Source organism: Rhinichthys klamathensis, unplaced genomic scaffold (genome assembly GCF_029890125.1).
Source record: "Rhinichthys klamathensis goyatoka isolate OS25496 unplaced genomic scaffold, OSU_Roscu_1.1 h1tg000127l_1, whole genome shotgun sequence".
Lineage (NCBI taxonomy): Eukaryota > Metazoa > Chordata > Actinopteri > Cypriniformes > Leuciscidae > Rhinichthys > Rhinichthys klamathensis.
Genome location: NW_026606664.1, coordinates 3,763,899 through 3,785,710, shown reverse-complemented (window position 1 = coordinate 3,785,710; position 21,812 = coordinate 3,763,899). Strand labels below are relative to the sequence as shown.

At 35.5% G+C, this 21,812-nt stretch overlaps 2 protein-coding genes across 3 annotated transcripts; both read right to left on the bottom strand.

The window, feature by feature from the left end:
• Window positions 1–558: 558 nt before the first annotated feature.
• ankmy1 (ankyrin repeat and MYND domain containing 1) lies at window positions 559–15,309 on the bottom strand. The gene is given in 16 exon segments (XM_056256605.1): window positions 559–1,074; window positions 4,740–4,894; window positions 4,985–5,096; window positions 5,186–5,351; window positions 5,447–5,560; window positions 6,800–6,931; window positions 7,110–7,217; window positions 7,401–7,547; window positions 7,633–7,773; window positions 9,838–10,009; window positions 10,666–11,334; window positions 11,337–11,596; window positions 12,548–12,764; window positions 13,362–13,813; window positions 13,894–14,040; window positions 14,758–15,309. Coding segments are annotated over 16 exon segments (3,279 nt in total). The 5' UTR covers window positions 14,893–15,309; the 3' UTR covers window positions 559–922.
• Window positions 15,310–16,351: 1,042 nt separating this feature from the next.
• On the bottom strand, window positions 16,352–21,381 carry hsh2d (hematopoietic SH2 domain containing). Of its 2 annotated transcripts, XM_056256604.1 has the most exons (7): window positions 21,211–21,381; window positions 20,926–21,161; window positions 20,141–20,278; window positions 19,890–19,979; window positions 19,580–19,745; window positions 19,029–19,262; window positions 16,352–16,956 (listed from the first exon to the last, which is right to left on the bottom strand). In XM_056256604.1, exons 3-7 carry the CDS (start codon window positions 20,263–20,265, stop codon window positions 16,459–16,461), a joined length of 1,113 nt encoding a protein of 370 aa, XP_056112579.1. In that variant the 5' UTR covers window positions 20,266–20,278; window positions 20,926–21,161; window positions 21,211–21,381; the 3' UTR covers window positions 16,352–16,458. The 2 variants fall into 2 exon arrangements, with proteins under 2 accessions (XP_056112579.1, XP_056112578.1); XM_056256603.1 differs by lacking the exons at window positions 20,926–21,161; window positions 21,211–21,381 and having other exon boundaries at window positions 20,141–20,406.
• Between the last annotated feature and the right edge of the window lie 431 nt (window positions 21,382–21,812).

Below are 21,812 nucleotides of genomic sequence, written 5' to 3'. Positions count from 1 at the left end.
ACGACTTCGATTCGAGAGCAATATGATTCATTTACTAAACTTGTGGCAGTGATGTTTTAAAACAACTCCAAGGATTTGATTCAGAAGCGAGAGATTTGCGATGGTTTAGACAAACATGTAATAAAAAAAAAAAACACATTCCTACAAAATGTCTTGGACAATATGAGCATCTAGTCCCTAAATGTTGCATTTAAAGGTGTCAAACGATCTTCGTGTTTCTGATATACCGTTCTAATGACTTCCTTTTTTGATGCACAACGAGAGCTGAATCCACAAGGACCTGGTTCAAGTCAGATGCGAAATGTAAAAAGTTGTGGAATGTAAACGCAGTTGAGAATGTACATGATGTAGTGTACGATCTCTGTCACAAGAAGGTTGGTTTTTGTACTCGGTTGTCCGGTATAAATGAAAAGCACATTGTATACTCTTAGTCTATCGCATGACTCAATGAATGGACATTGAGAAGGGCTCAAACACAAGCGTAATGTGTTTCATGTGACAGATTGAGCAAACGCTCGTTCGAGAGAGACAGAGATGTGTGTAATGGAACATTTGAAATATTTCAGGACTAGCATTTTATTTGAGGTTTGAATTTGTAAATTTGGTCTGTTTTACGTATTAAACATGCACAGTTGTTCAAACAAAGTGGATGTTGTCTGTCATTTCGAAGAATTTCTATTAATAGACCTTGAATTATGTTTTGTTTTTGTTTTTTTATGTAATTTTCTTGCTCAAGTTTTAAATCCTCCCCAGACAGCAACATAGTGTCTGCCCAGATGTGGATTCCACGTGTACCAGATGTGGGCCGGATCTGGGCCGACACTATGTTGCTGTCTGGCAGTCTCTCTCTTTTCAAAAAATGTAAATGTGAAGCCGAAAACTTTTACATATCTGTTTAATTGGCCTTTGATTTTAAAGCATTCTAAATAAAACTGTAATTTTCATTCAGGTCAGATTCTTGTATTTCTGGGGTCACTCTTAGGTGGAAGGTCTTGCCTTTAGCTTCTTTGGTCGACAGAGGTGAACGTGGTCCGATGATTGCGCATTTATCTCTGCTGCTTTTTCCACTCACCACTGTGAAAACACAACAAAAGTGTTATGCATTAGCTTATCATAGTAAAAAAAACTGTTTATTGGTCAATTAATCTGCCTATGTTTAGCCATTTTGTGATTATACTTCGCATTGTATCAGACGCACCATAAATTAACAATTAATAATGTAATTTTTGTCAAGAGTTTTTAAAAGACATTTTGAGCAGAATTTTTTTTTCTTAAAGAAAGATTTCTATTTCAAATAAATGTTGTTCTTTTGAACCTTTATTCATATTAAGCAGCACAGCTGTTTTAAACATGGATGATAATAATAATAAGATGTTTGTTAAGCAGCAAATCAGCATATTAGAATGATTTCTGAAGGATCATGTGACACTGGAGAAATGAGGCTGAAAAATCAGCTTTACATTACAGGAATAAATTACATTTTAAAATATATTGAAATTCCAAAGTGTAGGTTTTTAAAACCAAAACCTTTGAAACTTTTCTTTTAGCAATTTTGTGTATGTGTAATTTGCACCTATCAGTGTTATTTTAGTATTATTGAGATACTATTATATCTTTTTTATTGTTTTAATGTGTGTTTTGTCATTTTTATTTGTTTTTTAAATGCCTATATAGATATTATTAATTATTAATTGTATAGTTATTAATTTTTATTTCAGTTTTAGTGTTAGTTATTTTAGTACATAAAGTGAAACTGAAAAGCGAAACATGATAATGAAAAATGTTTCCCTGGCAACTAGCTCAAATAAAATAAATTTAAGTTTTTTTAAAATATTTTATTAATATTATATTATATTTTATTTTTATTTATTTATAGTTTATTTTATGGGGGGTTTTTTTATGGTTTAAGTTTTAGTTACTTGTAATAACCCTGGGGCCTCATTTATAAAATGTTACGTAGAAACCATCCTACAATTGATCTTATGATAATTTCTCCAATGTCCGTACGCGTGATTCAGAGAAACAAACGTATGAACAAAAAAACCTGCATACGCCTCTCTTCCAGATGTGAAATCTATAAATCGCAAATGATCTTAAAATTGCATGCAGCTGAATGGTTTCAGACCTCTGCCTTGTACACGCCCCCTAATTAATATCATCAGCATATAAAAGAGCATCAGTCAACATCCAAATCCTTTACTTGAGAATCACGAGCGCTAAGAATTGCTTAGATTTCCAAATACCTGCAGTACTCCAAGGCTATGTCCGAAATCGTCCCCTATACCCTTAAATAGGGCACTAATAGTGTCCAAAACCATAGTGGACATTATAGAGTGCACTCATTCAATCCCATAATGCACCACAACCACGAGTGTACAACCGATGTACGCTCAGCAGCTAGAGAATACGCATAATGCACTGTGAGAGTCACGCGCTGAATTTGTTATCATTCACTTCTTTAAGTGAACTATATTAGAGGACTAATGTAGGGAATCCTGAATAAGGGTATAGGGGGCGATTTCGGACACAGCCTAAGATCAAATTTGTGCTTAAGCACGTTTTATAAATGAGGCCCCTGGCACCTATAAGAAATACACCATTGTTTGTTTCTGGACCTACATCTTATGTAGAAACACTAGACAGACAAATCCTCCAGAGAAAAGCACACTGTCAACACCCTAAATATACAGCAATTAGGTTGTGCCAGGTTCCTCAATGTCCTGGTGAACCCTCTGCGTGATTCGCCGGCGATCAGATGCGCCCTCATTTGTTCTAGAAGTGTGGCCTTTATCTCACAAACACTTTTTATATAACACTGTTGTTACTGGAGACTGCATCTTGACTCAGTATATTCTCACAGGAACTTAGCGCTGCAGGAGAGGGTCATTTCTCATTTCATACTTTAAATCCCATAAGATCTTCGGTCTGTTTTAAAAACAAATCCTCTGCTCACACACTACACGTCTGGTTTTCAGAGTCCACTTCATGGAGTATACAAGCCTTCTGTGTGGTTTAAAGATAATAAAATGCAGCAACAGTTAAAGCTGCTGTAGGTAGCTTTTGTAAAAAATATTTTTTACATATTTGTTAAAACTGTCATTATGTCCTGACAGTAGAATATGAGACAGATAATCTGTGAAAAAATCAAGCTCCTCTGGCTCCTCCCAGTGGTCCTATTGCCATTAGCAGAAATACACGCTCCCGGTCAGAAACAACCAATCAGAGCCAGGAGAAATGTCTTAGCAGTGTCAATCACTCTCGTGTACGCGCTGATCACACCCCTCTCTTGCACAGCGCGAGCGCCGGAGCGCGTACCGTCGTTCAAACTCAAGATTGCCGGCGTGCTGCAGCTGTGCTTATGACGGAGAAACAACCTAAACTGCCAATTCTCGAGTGACACCTGCTCATAAAACAAAGAGGTAAACGGAAAAAGACCGATGACGATAAACAAGCGAAAAAGAAAGAATTACACAGAGCCCATTGATTCAGTGTCAAAACTCTAGCCGCATTACATGTAGATAAAATGTCACGCACTCTGCTAAGCAACAATTGAAACCTGCTAATTCACTGGCTTGTCATGTTGCTGAAATAATGTACTAGCACACCTTATATAGCATTATATATCGTTATATTAACGTTATCTTTCTAGCTATTTATAACTTATAGAAAGAGTGCAACGTTATAAAGTTAGATGTATTGCAAAATACATAATGATTTGAGGACCAAGTTTGTAGTCAAAGTATGGGCAGGCCATAGTCAATATAAAGCATATTGTTGACGTTTAGTCCCTATTAGTGAATGTGCCATATAACTTTTTATCCGCCATCATCGGTGGCCCTGTTTACTAGCCTGCGCGTTCACGACGGGCTCCGCTGTGGAGGACGAGCTGTGGAGGGAGGGCTGTAGCGCAGCAGAGAGCAAGGGGGTGGGACCTGTAAGTTGTGCTTGTTCAAATTTTCAGGCTAAGCCAACGTTTTCTCAAAACTCCCTACTGCAGCTTTAAGTCATTTGTTTTTAAATCAATTCATACAAATTTCATGGCTGATAAGAAAGTTTTATGGCTGGTAAATTTCGGGTTTTGTTTTTACCAATTCACTTGGCATTGGAAAAAATAACTCACTACAGAAAAGAGAAAAATCGTAATATTTTCTTCATTTGTACTTGAATTTTTCTGCAGTAAAAAAAACATTTTCAATCTTAAATTCCTAGAATTCGGTTAGATTTATGCTTAAAATGAAATCTTATTCATCAATTTAAACTGATCTTGTTATAAGGATACATTTTTATGGATGTAATTTTCTCTTTCAAGGTAAAACATTTTTATTTTCAGAAATGTTTTATAATTTTCATAATTTAGCACGTTCTGCCACCAAAAAAAAACTACATAATGGTGGGTTGCTTTTTTATTTATACTGATTTTATTTCATTGTGTCCAAACAGGATGATTTTCATGTATTCCTACATTAATAAGAATGAGAATTTGTCACATTACAGTAATGAAAATATTTTGAGAAATTACACTTAATTCTCATGAAAACAGAATTACTGTATACCTAACAATTATTTTTAATGCAAAATTTTATTCCTGTATACTTAAAATTATATATATATTGTCTAAAGGATGTCTAGATTTAGATTTTTTTTACTGGAAAAGACCAAAAGTGCGAGTTGAGCAAACGCTCAAAATCTACAACTTTGTAGGTAGGTGTTTTACAAATTGATCGAGACCTGGTACCAACCTGGCAAACGGACACACTCGTCTCTGTGGCGTTCATCCCACGCTTTCGTTTTGCAGGTCTTGCTACAGTAGAAGACCTCATGACAGCGGCTACAGGCCATAAGCTGCACACCCACCGAACGACCGCACTGGTAGCAATATTTGAAGCGATGCTTTCTAAAATAAAAACCACAAATAGACACGGATTTGAGGTGTCACTCATGTCCACAGCAGAAAAAAACACTTTGGTTTGCAATAATGAAGTACCTCCGCACTCTCTGACCGATGCATGAAGTCCTGCTGTTCTCTTCAGGAGAGCTCAGGAGACTCGGTGTCGCTCCTGCTCCGGTATACACAAACTTCTCTGAGGGACTGACACCTTAGACAACAGACAAACACACACACATTACCAGAGAGGCAAAATCCAGAAAGCGTTGTGTATTTCTAGTAACTATCAGCCAGTCTCACTGAATATGCCTTGGCTCCTATCCTTCTCCATGCGGCGTGTTTCCATTCCGATCGCCTCCTGTCTCAGCAGATCTCCCATGAGGCCTAGCAACTCCCGGCGGGCATTATAGGCTTGTCTCTCGTGCTTGTTGAGGGCATGATATGGAGTGTGGGCCATGCGCTGGTTCTGGTGGGAAAGCAGAACCGGTCTGGTGAGCGGATTGATAAATGAGATTTCAGATGATCTGGAACACGGGATGAACTGGCGATGAAAAGCTGCACCTGTTGGAATGCACTGTGCGCATAATCCACGACTGTTCCCACAGCGCACCTGCGTCCCGCGCCCACCACGACGGGCATGAGGATGTCAGCGCCAGCTTTGATCAACTTTTCCAGCTTAATGAAGCGAAACAGAAACAAAGAGAGCAGAGTGATTAGGAATAACTGTATTTATTTTTCCCTATTTACTTGATTGACAAGTCTCTGAAGCACTAAATTGTTTCTGAACGTGAGTTGAATGATGATTCAACCTGATCTTGTGAGGAAAAACATAACTTGGCATATGTTTGCTGCCAAATGTACCAGTGTCAGAAATTTACTTTTCTTTTAAGAGGCAATATTTGCCCCCTAGAATTTTATCTTTAAAGGGGATAAAATGAAATAAAATAATCATTTAATTTTTTTTTCTAACCATATAAAAATGTGTGATCCTTTTATGTAAAATACTTAAATGTAATCAATCAATTAAAATAAATACTCATCATTCTTCATTTGAATGATCAGAATAATCAAATATTACAAATACCAAAAAGTAATTCTTTACAGGGCACTTTTAGTCTCTCATCTTTAGTGACATTTTGAAGATTAAAGTGTGTTTTATTTGGTCAAATACAGATGATGCTTTAATAAGCTTAAAAAGCCAGACATATCTCCAAATAATGTTCTATTAAATCTATTAATTTGTTATTAAATAATTTTTTTTACAATAAAATACAATAATTATTATATTTTATTGTATTATTATAATATTGTATTGTATACTATATATATATATATATATATATATATATATATATATATATATATATATATATATATATGTATTATTATTATATAATATTTATATAATTATTCTAAACAACATATTACTGAATCATTTTAAGTCAATGAACAGAAGTGCACAAACACTATATATATATATATAAATGTAAATATTTTTATTTAGAATATATAGAATAATTTAATAAGTTCATTAATATATTTAGAATAATGAATTGTACTTCAAAATAATTTAGAACATTTGATTTAAATTATTATATAGATATAATAAACATATTTATTTTAATTTTATAAAATGTACCTTTAAAATCCATTTATTCTATCTAAATATTAATTTAGATTGATTTTATATTATTACTTTTACTTGTATATTATATTTATTAACTATATATATTATTCTAAATATATTGTTATTTAATTAGATTCTAAATTTAAATTCAATTTTACATTCAGTAAATGTACATGTTATTTTGTAATGCGTTGTGCAACTACAGAGCCGCAGAAACATATTTCACATATGCACAGTCACGTATTTTCCCATGAGACCAGGCAGGATAATTAGTTGAAGGCAAACACCAGCTTGACTTGGTTGCGTGGATGAGGCACACGGTCGTAGCTGATGTTGGCAAGGGCACAGAGAGCGCTGCCCACATGACGGGTGAGAGGAAGATTAGGATCAGCCCCTCCGGCTAGCAGTTCATCCACAGCCTGGGAAAAAAAACCATTAATACACACCCTCATCCTTCAGTAATGATTTATTATTCCACAATCATTCTGTCTTTTGGAACAGACAGTATTTAATTATACCCTAAAAGATGAGTCGTTGCAAATAGCTGCACTACAAATGATTTAGTCGGAAGAAGTGATGTCAGCAATGATTACATACAAGGTCGTTGCCGCTTGCGATGGCTAGAGACAGGGGTGAATGGCCACTCCACACATCATTGGGGCTTGCTTTGCGAGAAAGAAGAAGTACAACCACATCTCTAGCATTCTGAAATAAAAAAAAGCCTTTTTAAAATTGAATATTCCATATTTACTTCTTTATATATATATATATATATATATATATATATATGTATCCAGTCTTCAGTGTCACATGATCCTTCAGAAATCATTTTAACATGCTTCTTTTTTTTTTTATCGTGTTGTTTTAGTGTATATATTGTGTTCTTACTGCATAATCGCTGTCTCTTTGGCAGGCCACATGTAGTGGTGTCCTCCCACCTTCCTGAGGAAACTCGACCGGGGCTTCGTTGAACTTGGCCAGGGGTTTAGAGGCCATGAAATGCTGATTCTCAAAGGCCTGGTGCTCAAGCGTCTCCTGAGGATTTATATCTCTATGATTAGAGACATTAAAAAAGGTTGTGGTGCAATAAATGTATACAAAACTTGAGGTTTGCTCAGACCATATCAAACTCATAGACTTCATCGGCATCCTGTGCTTTGACGTCAGGGTCCGCTAGAGCATGCAAGAGGAGCTCTGTGATTTCAGGACCCTCGGCTCCAGGCAACCCTGCTGCTATGTGAAGGGGGTACAGACCCTTTTGCTGTCACAGACCAAAAAAAAGAGGAATCAAGCTATATTGACCAGATAGATGTCTTGCTGTAGATAATCTAATGAAATATAAAAAATTGTTAGTAAGCAGAAAATCACCTTTGAAAATATTGTAAACAAACTTGAATATTCAGGAAAGGAATCTACTTTGTAGATTAAACTAGATGAGTAAAAGTTGATCACAAACTTTGATGTTGGCTTGACAAAGCTTTGTCTGAAAGTTTAACATGTGTTAACAAGTATATAGTATAGCTAGTATATTTTAACAGTGTTAACATGTTGTAGCAAGTTGCTAATGCTAACATGTTATAGCATGATTTAACACAGTGTTTGCAACAGGCATGTTTCTAGTATGAATTAGTAAATTGCTAGCATGATTTAACATGTTCCTAACATGATTTGACACGTTACTATCATGTTTAACAAGTTGCTAGCATGGTCTAACATTTTGCTAGCATGGTTTAGCATTTTGCTAGCATGTTTCTAGCATTAAAATTAACACATTGCTATCATGATTTAGAATGCTGTTAACATGCTTCTAGCATGATTTAACACACATTGCTAGGATGTTTTAACATGTTCCTAACATGATTTAGCATGTTGTTAGCATGATTTAACATGTTACTAGGATGTTTCTACCGTGACTAACACATTGCTATCATGTTTCTAGCATGATTAACACATTGTTGGCATGATTTAATATGCTGCTAACATGCTTCTAGCATGATTTAACACACATTGCTAGGATGTTTTAACATGTTCCTTACATGATTTAGCATGTTGTTAGCATGATTTAACACAGTGTTTGCAACAGGCATGTTTCTAGTATGAATTAGTAAATTGCTAGCATGATTTAACATGTTCCTAACATGATTTGACACGTTACTATCATGTTTAACAAGTTGCTAGCATGGTCTAACATTTTGCTAGGATGGTTTAGCATTTTGCTAGCATGTTTTAACATGTTGTTAGCATGATTTAACATGTTGCTAGCATGTTTCTAGCATTAAAATTAACACATTGCTATCATGATTTAGAATGCTGTTAACATGCTTCTAGCATGATTTAACACACATTGCTATCATGTTTCTAGCATGATTAACACATTGTTGGCATGATTTAATATGCTGCTAACATGCTTCTAGCATGATTTAACACACATTGCTAGGATGTTTTAACATGTTCCTAACATGATTCAGCATGTTGTTAGCATGATTTAACATGTTACTAGGATGTTTCTAGCGTGACAAACACATTGCTATCATGTTTCTAGCATGATTAACACATTGTTGGCATGATTTAATATGCTGCTAACAGGCTTCTAGCATGATTTAACACACATTGCTAGGATGTTTTAACATGTTCCTAACATGATTTAGCATGTTGTTAGCATGATTTAACATGTTACTAGGATGTTTCTAGCGTGACTAACACATTGCTATCATGTTTCTAGCATGATTAACACATTGTTGGCATAATTTAATATGCTGCTAACATGCTTCTAGCATGATTTAACACACATTTTTAGCATGTTTTAACATGTTGCTAGCATGATTTAACATGTTGTTAGCATGATTTAACGTGTTGTTAGCATGATTTAACATGTTCTAGCTATTTAACATGTTCATTGCTAGCATGTTTTAACATGTTCCTAACATGATTTAGCATGTTGTTAGCATGATTTAACATGTTACTAGCATGTTTCTAGCGTGACTAACACATTGCTATCATGTTTCTAGCATGATTAACACATTGTTGGCATGATTTAATATGCTGCTAACATGCTTCTAGCATGATTTAACACACATTCCTAGCATGTTTTAACATGTTGTTAGCATGATTTAACGTGTTGTTAGCATGATTTAACATGTTGTTAGCATGATTTAACATTTTGTTAGCATGATTTAACATGTTCTTACATGTTTCTAGCACGATTTAACAAATTACGATTTAGCACAAAATAAAATAATAAAAGGAAAGAAAAGAAAGAAAAGAAAAGAAAAGAAAAGAAAAGGAGAAAGAAAATGATGAAAAGAAATGAAGCCTCTTGAGGTACCTCTGGAAGTAGAGGTATGTCTGGACGAGCCCCGCACTCCAGCAGACGACGGACGCCCTTGACATGGGCAGCTTTGATAGCTAGGAAGATGACGGGCATGGGGACAGTAGATGCGTTTGGGTCTGCTCCTCTCTCCAACAGAAGATTGATTGTAATCCATCGATTCCGATGTCTATCAGACCAGAGAATCACCAGTCACAAAACAACAATTTTTCATTAAAATCATTCTCATTACTGTAATGAAAAAAAAAAACATATAAATATATAAAAGCATTATAATTATAGCATTCCATCCATGCTCAAAAAGTAGAGCATGGCACTAGCAACGCCAAGGTCATGGGTTTGATTCCCAGGGAATGCATGAAGTGATCAAATGTAAACCTTGAATGCAATGTGAGTCGCTTTGGATAAACGCATCTCAAAAATGTACCAATGTTAATGTAAATAATAATATATAATTTATTATAATATTTTATATTATAAAACTATTATTATTATTGATTAAATTATTATATTAGTAATTAAATCACTTTTATTTCATTTACTAATAATACATAAAAATTAAGTACATTAATTAAATAATTTTGTATGTAATAATTTACATATACATTATTGTATATTTTTATTGTATATAATTATTGTATAAATGATTACAATAATAATATTACAAGTATTTATTCACCACACTAATAAGAATTTGGGTAAAATATGCTTATGAAAATGCATTATCAAAAAAATACATAAAATAATTAAAATAAAATTACATTTAAGCCAGGCATATATTTTGTGAGATTCATCTAAATAAAAATAATTTCTATAGAAATTTACTCTGTCTTAAGAAGTGCAATTTTCCGGACCGTCTCTTGAGTGTCAGTCGGAGTCACAGTTCCTGTCTGGCACAGGATCTCTGCAGTCTTCTGTAGGATCTCCTCTGTGACGTCAATGTGAAAACTAGCCAAAGAACATGCAGAATCAAAGGAAAGATCATCTGATCTGATGCTCCGCTCTAGTTTTTCTTCAAACTCCAGATTTGTCAGCTCTTCTTCAGAGTCAACGATACTCTTTGTTTTCCTCTCTCGCCAAAACACAGAACCCACTGCAATTGTACCATCGAATACTTGAATAGATCTTAAAATAATATCATGTGGTTCTACTGATGGTATGTCCTGTTCATGTTCAGGCTGAAGAACTATCTTCTTGTTTGGATCCTTATTTTCACTGATTTGATTAACTTGAGGTTCCTCAGTGTTCTTGAGGCCTTCTGGTTGGTCAGGTTGATCTTCGTTTATGTCCTCGTTGATTTGCTCTTGAGCTCTGAGTTTCTCCAAGTTATTGAGGTTCTCTGGTAAAAGACTTTGGTCAACCTGGTTGGTCTGTCTTGGTGTCTCAAATATCTCTTGGTCGCTTTCATCTTCGGGTGTTCCTGTCATTGGATCTGGAGAGGATATATGGGAGACGTCTTCCAAAGGCTTGATCTTTAGCGTAACAGACCGAAAAAAGGGAGGAACAAGAAATGAAGGGGAAAAATGATCTGACTAACTATAAGCATACCAAAAGAAAGTGCAAATCTCAGTATTCTTACCTGTGGCTCAGGGCTGATATTCTGGGTCACTTTCTCAGCCAGCGTCTCATTTAAAGACTGAAGTGGATAGTAGAGAACAGTACAGACAGCCAGAGCAGACATGCCTTCATCATTTAACTTATTAACATCGGCCCCGCTGTCCAACAGCATGTGGATGACATCGTCATGACAATGTACCTAGACACACAACAAACCTAATTTACACATTGATCATCAGCAAACATGCAATCTGTACTGTGTGTTGTTATTCAAGATCTGAAACCTGTAGGTTTCCAATTATCCAATGCTTATTCACAACTGTGAAAAAGAAAAAGAAAACAATGCTGCCATCTTCTGGAAAATATTGCTTTACATTTATACAACAGAAAGGCAAAAAAAAAAAAAGAAGAGTGTTTTGCTACAAAATGGACATTATGCAATGAAAAGAAAGCGATTCTTCATTTATTTGATCCAAAATACAGCAAAAACAGTAATATTGTGAAGTATGTTTACAATTTAAAATATCTGTTTTCTCTTTGCATATATTTTATTGAATTATTTATATGAATTTTCAGCATCATTACTCCAGTCTTCAGTGTCACATGATCCTTCATAAATCATTCTAATACGCCGATTTGCTGCTCAAGAAACATTTATTATTATTATCAATGTTGAAAGCAGTTGCGTACAATTTTTCTTCTTCCAGGATTCTTTGATGAATAGAAAGTTCAAAAGAACAGCATTTATTTGAAACATAAAGCTTTTGCAACATAATAAATGTCTAAACTGTCACTTTTGATCAATTTACTACACCCTTGCTGAATAAAATTATTAATTTCTTTAATTTCTTTCCAAAAAACAAAACAAAAAAACTCTTACTGACCCCAAACTTTTGAACGGTAGTGATAATGTTACAAAATATTTCTATTTCAGATAAATGCTGTTCTTTTGAACTTTCTATTCATCAAATAATCCTGAAAAAAACAATTGTACACAACTGTTTTCAACATAATAGTGTATTATAATATCAAAATGAATATTAGGAAATGAAAAATATCATATTAATATATATATAAATATATCAAAATAAATATATACCAAATAATAATAGTGACTGGATCATTGGATCTTGTTAAAACAGAAGCTTACCGTGGCTGCTATGAGAGCCGTATGTCCTCGTGCGTCACTCACGTCGGGATGGACTTTTCCATCTCTGAAGATTCGATAAACATTCCTGCATTCACCATGTGAAGCTTCCTCGATCAGTTTCTCTGAGTTCAGCTCCAGGGGACCTTTGGGTCCAAACTGAGTCCTGTTCATATTCAATACTGCAGTGACATCCCAGTCTAATGTTTCTGTCTCAAATCTGCAGGGAAAAAGTAAAAGATATGGGTCAAATAAAGGTAAAACAAAATAAATTAAAATATAATATAACATAATATATAAATATATATATATTATATAAATATTGTTGGTACCATCTGCCATCTTCTGGCAAATATATATATATATATATATATACAGTATATATAGGCAGGTGGTGCTGGGGAAGGTGGAGGGATAGGAAATGGACATAAATAGGTTAAGTAGATAGAACAGATCGATTGGCCAAAGTGGTTGGCTTTAAAAGAAACAGCTGCTCGGAAGAGCATATATATGAAAAAAGGAGCATGTAAATCCTACTTTCTTCCACTGCATTAAATATGAATGCATATATAATTAAATTAAATTAAAAAAAAAAAAATTAATTCTGGTAAATATTGCTTACTGTTTATATGACAGAAAGGCTCAAAGAAAGAGTGTTCTGCCACAAAATGTAAGCAATGTTAGAATTAAATATATTTTTTATATATTTTATTAAATATATTTAATAAAAAATGAAATGTTATGTTTCTTCAGCTCATTATATTCAAAACAAAACAAAAGTTTTGCCCAGGTTAGTGCTAAGCAACAATCTTCTCACCTGTGTCTCTGAATGTGTGCATTCATGCGCTGCTGTAGCGTCAAGGCTGTCGATGTTGATTGCTGCTCTGTGCTGATGTCACTCCTACCAAAAAAGTGAAGGTCCAGTTCCCGGCGTAGACACCTGGGAACGGGCAGATGGTCTGAGTCTGTGGAGTAGCTCTCAGTGTCTGGAGGCAGGATGAAACGTTCCACGTCCTCTGATAACTCCTGATCGGACTCAAGGGGACCGCCATCTGTACTCCACTCCACATCAAGAGGAAGTTGAGGTTGTTTCAGGTGTTTCTTAGGCAGTCTGGTCATGTGATCTGGGAACCCCTCAAGACTAAAGCCGCCCTCCAGAGTGGTGCATATTTGCAGTAACATCTCTCTGTGCCAAAGGCCCACATCCTGCCGCCCATCAAGGTATGTCATGATCCCAGGCCCAAAGCGTTCATCAGCATGATACAGACCCTGTAGATTGGATTTTGTTTTATTATCTATTATATGATAAAAGTAAACTTATTGTTAATGAACTATGGGAATTATGAAACCTCAAAAGTTGATCCGTCTGGGAAAAACTGCACTCCGTATCCCTCTTTTCGGTTCAGATAAAAGTTTCCTGTGTATTTGGATCCATCTGGCCAGGAATACATACCTTTCCCATGTCGATAATCCTTAAAAAATGAACCTTTATAGAACTGAATAAAACATGAAAATAATTTTGTGTCAAAGTGGCAAGTGGAAAGGGGATCAATAAAAATTATTCAAAATAATTGTGAACAAAAAAAATCAAACAGTGCATTTCTGGTACTTTCCATGAATAGGGTACAAAAAGGGCCTGTAAATAAATAAATACATTATTTTTGCTTGGTTTTCAAGAAATATGCATTAATTTTCATTGGTAGAAAAACGAAAATAAATGGATAAAAAAATTACAAATATGGTGCGAAAAAAATTACAAATATGGTACGAAAAAAGCCTGAATTTAGATAGATAGATAGATAGATAGATAGATAGATAGATAGATAGATAGATAGATAGATAGATAGATAGATAGATAGATAGATAGATAGATAGATAGATAGATAGATAGATAGATAGATAGATTGCCAAGTAATTGAAAATAATTGAATGGAAAAAATAAAGATAATTAAATAGAAAAATAATTATAAAACGTATATTTGAAATTAGTAAATAATTGTAAGTATAGTAATAAGTATTTTATTACAATTAACTGAATATTCAGCACTGTCAAAATGATGTGGAATACTGACATTTGATGCATTTTCATGATAGGTTAATGTTACGTTTTATAATGGCAGTGTTTATTAATGACTTAAATTTCGCAAATTAAACTTTATCTTAGAACCAACAGACCATTATATGGTATGTGTTACATATGAAGTGAAATATACCTCTCCATTTGTCCATGTGAAGACACCAGTGCCATGCTTCAGGTTATTTACGAATCCCCCCTCATATTTACACCCATCCGACCATTCCTGGATTCCATGTCCATTTCTTTTCCAAGAACTATCCTTTACCCACATTTCTGAACAAACGTGCTTTTCTTATTCAGTTCATATCATGACTTTATAAACGCTTGTTTACACAGCGCGCGACTTCTGAGTGCTCCAAACACTTTTTTATTGTTTAACTTCGGGTGGTTACCATGACGACGCGAGGCTTCCTAAAACTGCATGTCGTAAATTTCTGCATCTGTCAAAGTCAAAAGCTACACATCAAGCGGAAATAGAGTCCTCGTTAAATTAACTGCTATTAAGCCAGTTCCTCTGTGAGATAGCTGGTACTCCAGATGGTCTATTCACAACATAATATACATGACAAAGGCCGACGACCCACTTCAAATAAACACGTGTTCCTCGTTGGTTTGCTTTAGTGTTTCAAGTGACCTGCTAGTAGTAAGTTAGTAGTTAAACACCGCGCAACTAAGCAACCGCGACGACCCAGGGCAGTCGAGAGCGCGCGCATTGCACGCACGCGCTTGCTTTTTCTCGCTCCCTCTCGACTCGCACACACACACAACCATATCTGTTATAATAATGTTTAAATAAATTACTAACTAATTAATATCTTTTTTCTTTACTTATGTGACGGCTGTCAGTCAGTGTCTGCACGATGCAACAAAACATCGCGAGCACAAAGCTTCCCCAGGCGCGTGCTCATTAGCGCGCGACGACACATGATACTTGCCGCATGATGATACATTACAAGTGCCTACACTTCCATCGAGATGAACTTTTAATTCAAGAGTCAATGTTCTTCCGAGACTGGCTCGGATAATTAGCTAAGTAGCCTACAATGAAAACTAAGACATGTAAGATACTTTCCGCTGAAGAAAAATACTTAAGAGGGTTGGATTTAGGTCTAGTTAGATGTTTTTTTTAGAGGTGTTTTGGGCACTTGTTACACGCTAAACCATCTTAAGGTCAAGCTGGAAGACCAGGTAAACCATCATAAACAATAATCCTGCACAACATGGTATTTCAACACTGTAAAAAAACGTTGCTGCCTTAAATTTTTATGTACAATTAACTTGGATGTTTAAGTCATTTCAACTTAATTAACATTAAACTGACTATATAAAAAAAATGTGTTGAATCTTGCATAAAAGTTGAAAATTGCTTAACTTATTTTAATGAGTTAAAGCAATGTAAACACATATGTTGTCATAATTTATTGATCATACTTAGAGAATATTCTTGGGTTTCTTGGATTGTCTGTATATTTATTGATTCACTGCAGTAAAAAGCATATATTTACAGTGTTTGTTTTTTGTTTTGTTTTTTTGTTTGTTTTAAATCTCCCAATATGTAAAGATGCTAGATTGTAGGAAGTACAATCTGAAAGGCTATATTAAAATCCATGAAAGGCTATATTGAAATCCATGCCCATGGGCACAACACATTCTGTCATTGTTATTGTGTTATATTCAAATATTGTACAGTGTCAGACCAGTTTTTCCAGATGACAAACCTCTGTTCGGAACAGACATTGAAATGCATAGTAAAAAAGATCATCACAACAAAGAGACATATGTTGTCTCGCTATTCAATGGCAATACAACTTAAATCCACCCATCTTTATGTTTTTATCTAGTACCCAGGTGCAAAAGGAGGTGGATTTAGGTACTCGTATGGTAATTCTCTATCTGCAAAGTTGGGAATACCGTCAGATGACCGACAATCAGATAACTCCTGATATTCATTTTCCGCCTGTTGTTTAGGGTTCATGGTACTGCTGTCCATAGCAGGAAGAGTCGGATCCTCCTGACACGCATCTTTGGGGATCTCCTCATACGTGTGATCTTCAGAGTGTTTCTTTTTAAGCTTTTTCTTAATTTGCGCCAGGCTCAAGACCACAGGTTTCAAATGTTGTTGGTTTTTCTGTTGGGTACGGCCTTCAACGGGTGAGCTGGCTGCGATTTGATGTTTGTCAGGGCTTACCGACGTCAACCCTTGCGATCTGTCGGCCTCCGCGGTTGCTTGCGGGCGACTTGGCAAGCACATTCTGGGCGGTAACTGTGGTGGCGTGTCATGAGTTGTGGAAGTGAATATTGTTCTAGGCTTAGGAACAGGCTTTGTTGGCTGATCCTGAAAAAAATATAAGATTTTGTTTAGGTGCAATACCAAAAATAGCCACCGGGTGACATACATTCCACTGAATTTTGATTTAAATTTTTATGCGTTCTCCTGTCACAAATGAATACATTTCTGTCACAATATCACTTATATCACAAAACAGTCAACAAATATGGAACCTTGAGTCTCAGAACTTTCCTACGATGTGTTTTGTCAAGATTAGAAAAACATTTGATCTTAAAAAAGTGCAGTAAATTTTGTAATATGAAATACGACACGGCCCACTACGGGGAGGAGCCCGCTTCCATGGTAATAATTGAAAAAATATATATATATATTTTACAGGTTGAATGTTGAGGGTTTAAGTCTAATTTGTGATGATTACTAAAATATGTGATAAGAAAAAAAAAGGCAAACAAATGCTAGCTGGACAACCTGTTACTTTAAAGGGGTCATATAATGCCATTTTTGTACAAGCTAATATGATTCTTTAGGGTCTAAATTAAAAGTTTGTAATATACTTTAATTAAAAATTCTCATTAGTATTGTAAGAAAACACTTATTTTACCTGGTCAAAAACAGCTCTGTTTTCAGCACGCCGTTTCAGTGCATATGCCTTTAAATGATCATGAGCTTTGCTCACCCCGCCTCTCTGTTCTGTGCGTACACGTTTGTAACACAATACCATAACGTGTTGTTCATTATAAACGTGGGATTATGAATTATATGGAGAACGTCGTACATAGAAAACATGCAGTAATGTACCCTGAGTTCAAACCTTAGACTCATTCATCGTGAAGCGATTTGCAAAGATATAAATATTAATATAAAGTTTAATAAAACGTTACACTCACTTCAGTTGTTCTAGAGGTTCAGCAGGAACACGAATATCTGGTACCGATTCTTTATTCAGGAGCAGCTGCTTAGCAAAACCAGCTTTATACTGATCCTCGTTTATAAAGCAGTCTGGTGAGAAATGATTCGCGCAAATATGAGAGCAGTGACGTTGCTCGTGGGGAATATTCCCTTCGAAAACAAACTCAGCCACTGCGTCTTCAGCGGTTCGGATTTAGGAACATTAAAATGACTGCTGTATTCGTTATTGCACCCTAGAACAGAACACCACAATCGCTTAGACGCCATTCTGCTCATAGACAGTGCTCCAGCATATCAACAATGACCGCGCCGGTCCGCGCAGACTATGATTGACAGCTCTCACGAGCGAGGGCGGGTCTGTGTGGAAACGCGCCTATCAATCAACAATCGCGGGAGGGGCGTCCGACCGTGTGACGTCACAGGCTCGAACAGCTCAATTTGAGATTTTTTAGATTTGGATTTTTATCATTATATGATGGTTGTGTACAGGCACTGCCAACACACATTTCAGTACAATCAACTTGAAAAAGTGCATGTACCATTATATGACCCCTTTAAGGGTTAGTTCACCCAAAAATTAAAATGATCCTGTCTGTGTATATGACTTTCTCCTTTCAGCCAAACACAATCTATGTTTTTTTTGAAGCCCAAAAAAGCACATCCATCCATCATAAAAGTAATCATACGGCTCCAGGAGGTTAATTAAGGCCTTCTGAAGTGAAGTGATGTGTTTTTGTAAGAATAGCAACTGTATAATAATAACAGTCAGAGGTCACTCTTCCACTGGAACTAGACTCACATACGGCCATTACCAGAAGCCAGTGATTATAGTTTATAAAGTTATAAATATGGATATATTTCTTATAAAAACGCATCGCTTCACTTAAGAAGGCCTTTATTAACCCCCTGGAGTCGTATGGGTTACTTTTATGATGGATGGATGTGCTTTTTTGGGCTTCAAAATCTACCATTCGCTTCCATTATAAAGCTTGGAAGAGCCAGAATATTTTTTTATATAACTCTGATTGTGTTTCACTGAAAGAAGAAAGTCATATACACCTAGGATGGCTTGAGGGTGAGTAAATTATTAAATAGTTTTCATTTTTGGGTGAACTAAGCCTTAAATTCACAATTATTATAAATAAAATATATTGTCATTTTAACCTCAAGGACATTATATAATGTACCCTATCTTGATGTTGTATTACCGTGCTCTGTAGATTCAAAGTGGTCAATTCCGTCTCCAAGCTTGGATACAGTCTCGCAGAAGGACTTGAAGGTAGCGCAGGCACATCGGTTTGGAGCGCCGAAGTCGCGTTGTGTTCTGAGATATCTGAACGAGGCGTATGTGCTTGTGTTGGAGAATTTATCCATTCAACCTGTCCAGCGTTTAGCTCTTTCTTTCGAGGCAAAAACAACTCGGCGTAGTTGGTTTTGCCGCCCTGCACACAAATGAATCATGTTGAAACAAAGATTACAGTTATTGTTGATGATGGAAATAAACATTGTCTCCTTGCTCTGTCATGTTGTTGATTGGGTAAACAGCAATTGCATACTATTTAACACTGAAACGGTGTGCAAAACTTATACACACTCACACGCATATTTAATACATAACATTAAATGATACCATTTTTTTTTCTATTAAAAGATGAAAAGTGGTCCATGGTTGCCAGCTCTAACTAGATTGGTTAATCTTGATGGATGACCATAACTTGACCAACACACAACATTGCAACTTGCAAGTGCAACTCTATACCTGTTCACAAGCCACAGTCAGCAGTTCGTTGTAGGGTAAAATGGGGCTTCTGCGGTGGAAGGCCACCAAGTCATGGAGGGAACGATAGTGTGTACTTTCTCCCACTATAATAAACTGGTTATCTGGCAAGACGTCAATCATGAAGTGTCTGAAGCGATCTTCAGCTCTAGGAGAAAGATATTTATAGATAACCTTTAGTGAATACATGTTTGATTTGTGGACTCAATTGTGTACAGTAATGATGCGAGTCAAACTTCCTTATTGTAAGGATTCATAACTGGCAACAATAGCCACATTGACACAGACTTACCGATAAGATAATGTATAACCCACTCTGCTCTCACTAACACGAATGAGGAAGTAACCAGGAGGCTTGCACTTCAACTCATCCTCCGCAGCCCTACAATACAGAACTATTTTATTTGACTGGTTTTAACCCACCTGATTTTCTGCTCTTTGACATCATCATGTTCATGATAACACATAGTCTGAGCATTCAAGCACATATTACACAGTCTATCTGCTTATTTTTGTAACATAATACAGTGTTCAGTCCATTACTTCCTGGATATTATGCCGTGGAACCATTCTGGAACAATTCCATTCGTCAAAATGCTGCTGCGCTGGAATTCTGTGAACCAGGCGAACGCTGCATCACTGCTGTCGCACGGTAAAGGCACAGCCATGACATCCAGTGTCCTAAAGGAACAAATCGTTTGATGGAAAAATGTACAATTTAGGTCAATTACACTTTTCTGATGTGTTAAAATGCTTAAAAATACATTAAAGTAATTCATTCAGACAATTACTTGAATGACCACTTCTATGATGTACATGTTTTCAGTATCTGAATTAAAATCATTTACAATATTTTTTTTATATATAGTTGAACTGTCCAGAGAGTTTTAGAATAAAGAAAAAAGTGTGAACAAAAGGCTTAAAATTTAAATTATAAGAATAATATCCCTGAATGATTAACTGTTAAAGTAAATAAAATAAAATATGAACACATCATCTACAGGAAGGTATAAATATTTAGAATAGGCTAGTCCACACAATATTGATTAGCAGATTCATATTTTTCGTCATAATGACTCACAAACTCGTGATTACTGACAATTAAATTACCAAACTTGTTTAAAGGGGATTTTACACCAAAAAAAGTATGTTCAATTTCTCTTAGCGCACTTATTTGCATATAATTCAGTAGGTTATTACAGTAGTAACATATTGGCTATTTGACATGAAAGGTGTCACATAGGCTATATGTTATTTAAAATGCCTGTCTGACACGATTAAAAACAATAATACATAGGTAAAATGTAATGTTTTCATAACACACTCACCTGCCGAGGCACACGTACAGTGACGGCAGTCGACGTGACCTCACCTGTTTAAAAACGGTTGTGTGGGGTGTGGTTTAAAAACAAAGTATGCTACAGCCAGACACAATTTCAGACCACTAGCTAACTATATGAAATATCTACAGCTCTGTACTTTAAGTCATCAGTCGATCTCTGGTGAAATATTATAACCAGTTTACAAACGAGTACTTTTGATTTGTGTGCACTGTGACGTATGACTTTATATAATAAATATTAATTACGCCGTTTAACTTCCTGGACCGAAACCCTAATTAATATTCATGAGGCAAGTCGCACTTAGCATTCAGCAAATCAGGTAGGCCTGCTCGATATACGTCACATAACGTCATTAATATTCATTAGACAAGACTTCCAGCGTTCGCTTAACCTTTGACTCAGCGAATCAGGTAGGTCTGCTCGACAAACGTCACATAACGTAATTAATATGCATGAGCAAAGCTGGGTTCCAACACTGGAAAAACATTATTGTTGGTTTAACCTGGTTGACTTAAAATGTTGTTCATTGAAATAAAAAAAAAGGAGATTGGTTTAATCAACATAAACTCAAAATATTAAGTTATCTGAACCAAATAAATTAACTAAGTTGTTTTGACAAAAGAAAAAATGTTGTGTTTAAGCATGCAAATCCTTTTTTGCAGTGTAGATTCACGTTATGAACGGTCTGGTCGATACAAATGTCATTGTTGTTCTTAGTTTTGTGTCTGGTGATATACTGATAGTCATTTACAGAAAGTGTCACTTTTGTGTGAGATGTTTCTCACAAACTCTGTAGGCAAAAATAAAAAATACAAGGCATAATTTATAGCTTCTGTAAAATCCATAAAATGAGGATCAATTATTAATCTAAT

Bases quoted from the DNA above. Each gene is read 5' to 3' on its own strand.
- hsh2d (XM_056256603.1), bottom strand. From the start codon at position 20,376: ATGAATTACTTTAATGTATTTTTAAGCATTTTAACACATCAGAAAAGT. The intron at 19,980-20,140 runs GTAATGGACTGA...TCTGTATTGTAG, and splicing joins CACGGCATAATATCCAGGAA to GGCTGCGGAGGATGAGTTGA. The intron at 19,263-19,579 runs GTATAGAGTTGC...ATTTGTGTGCAG, and splicing joins TGACTGTGGCTTGTGAACAG to GGCGGCAAAACCAACTACGC.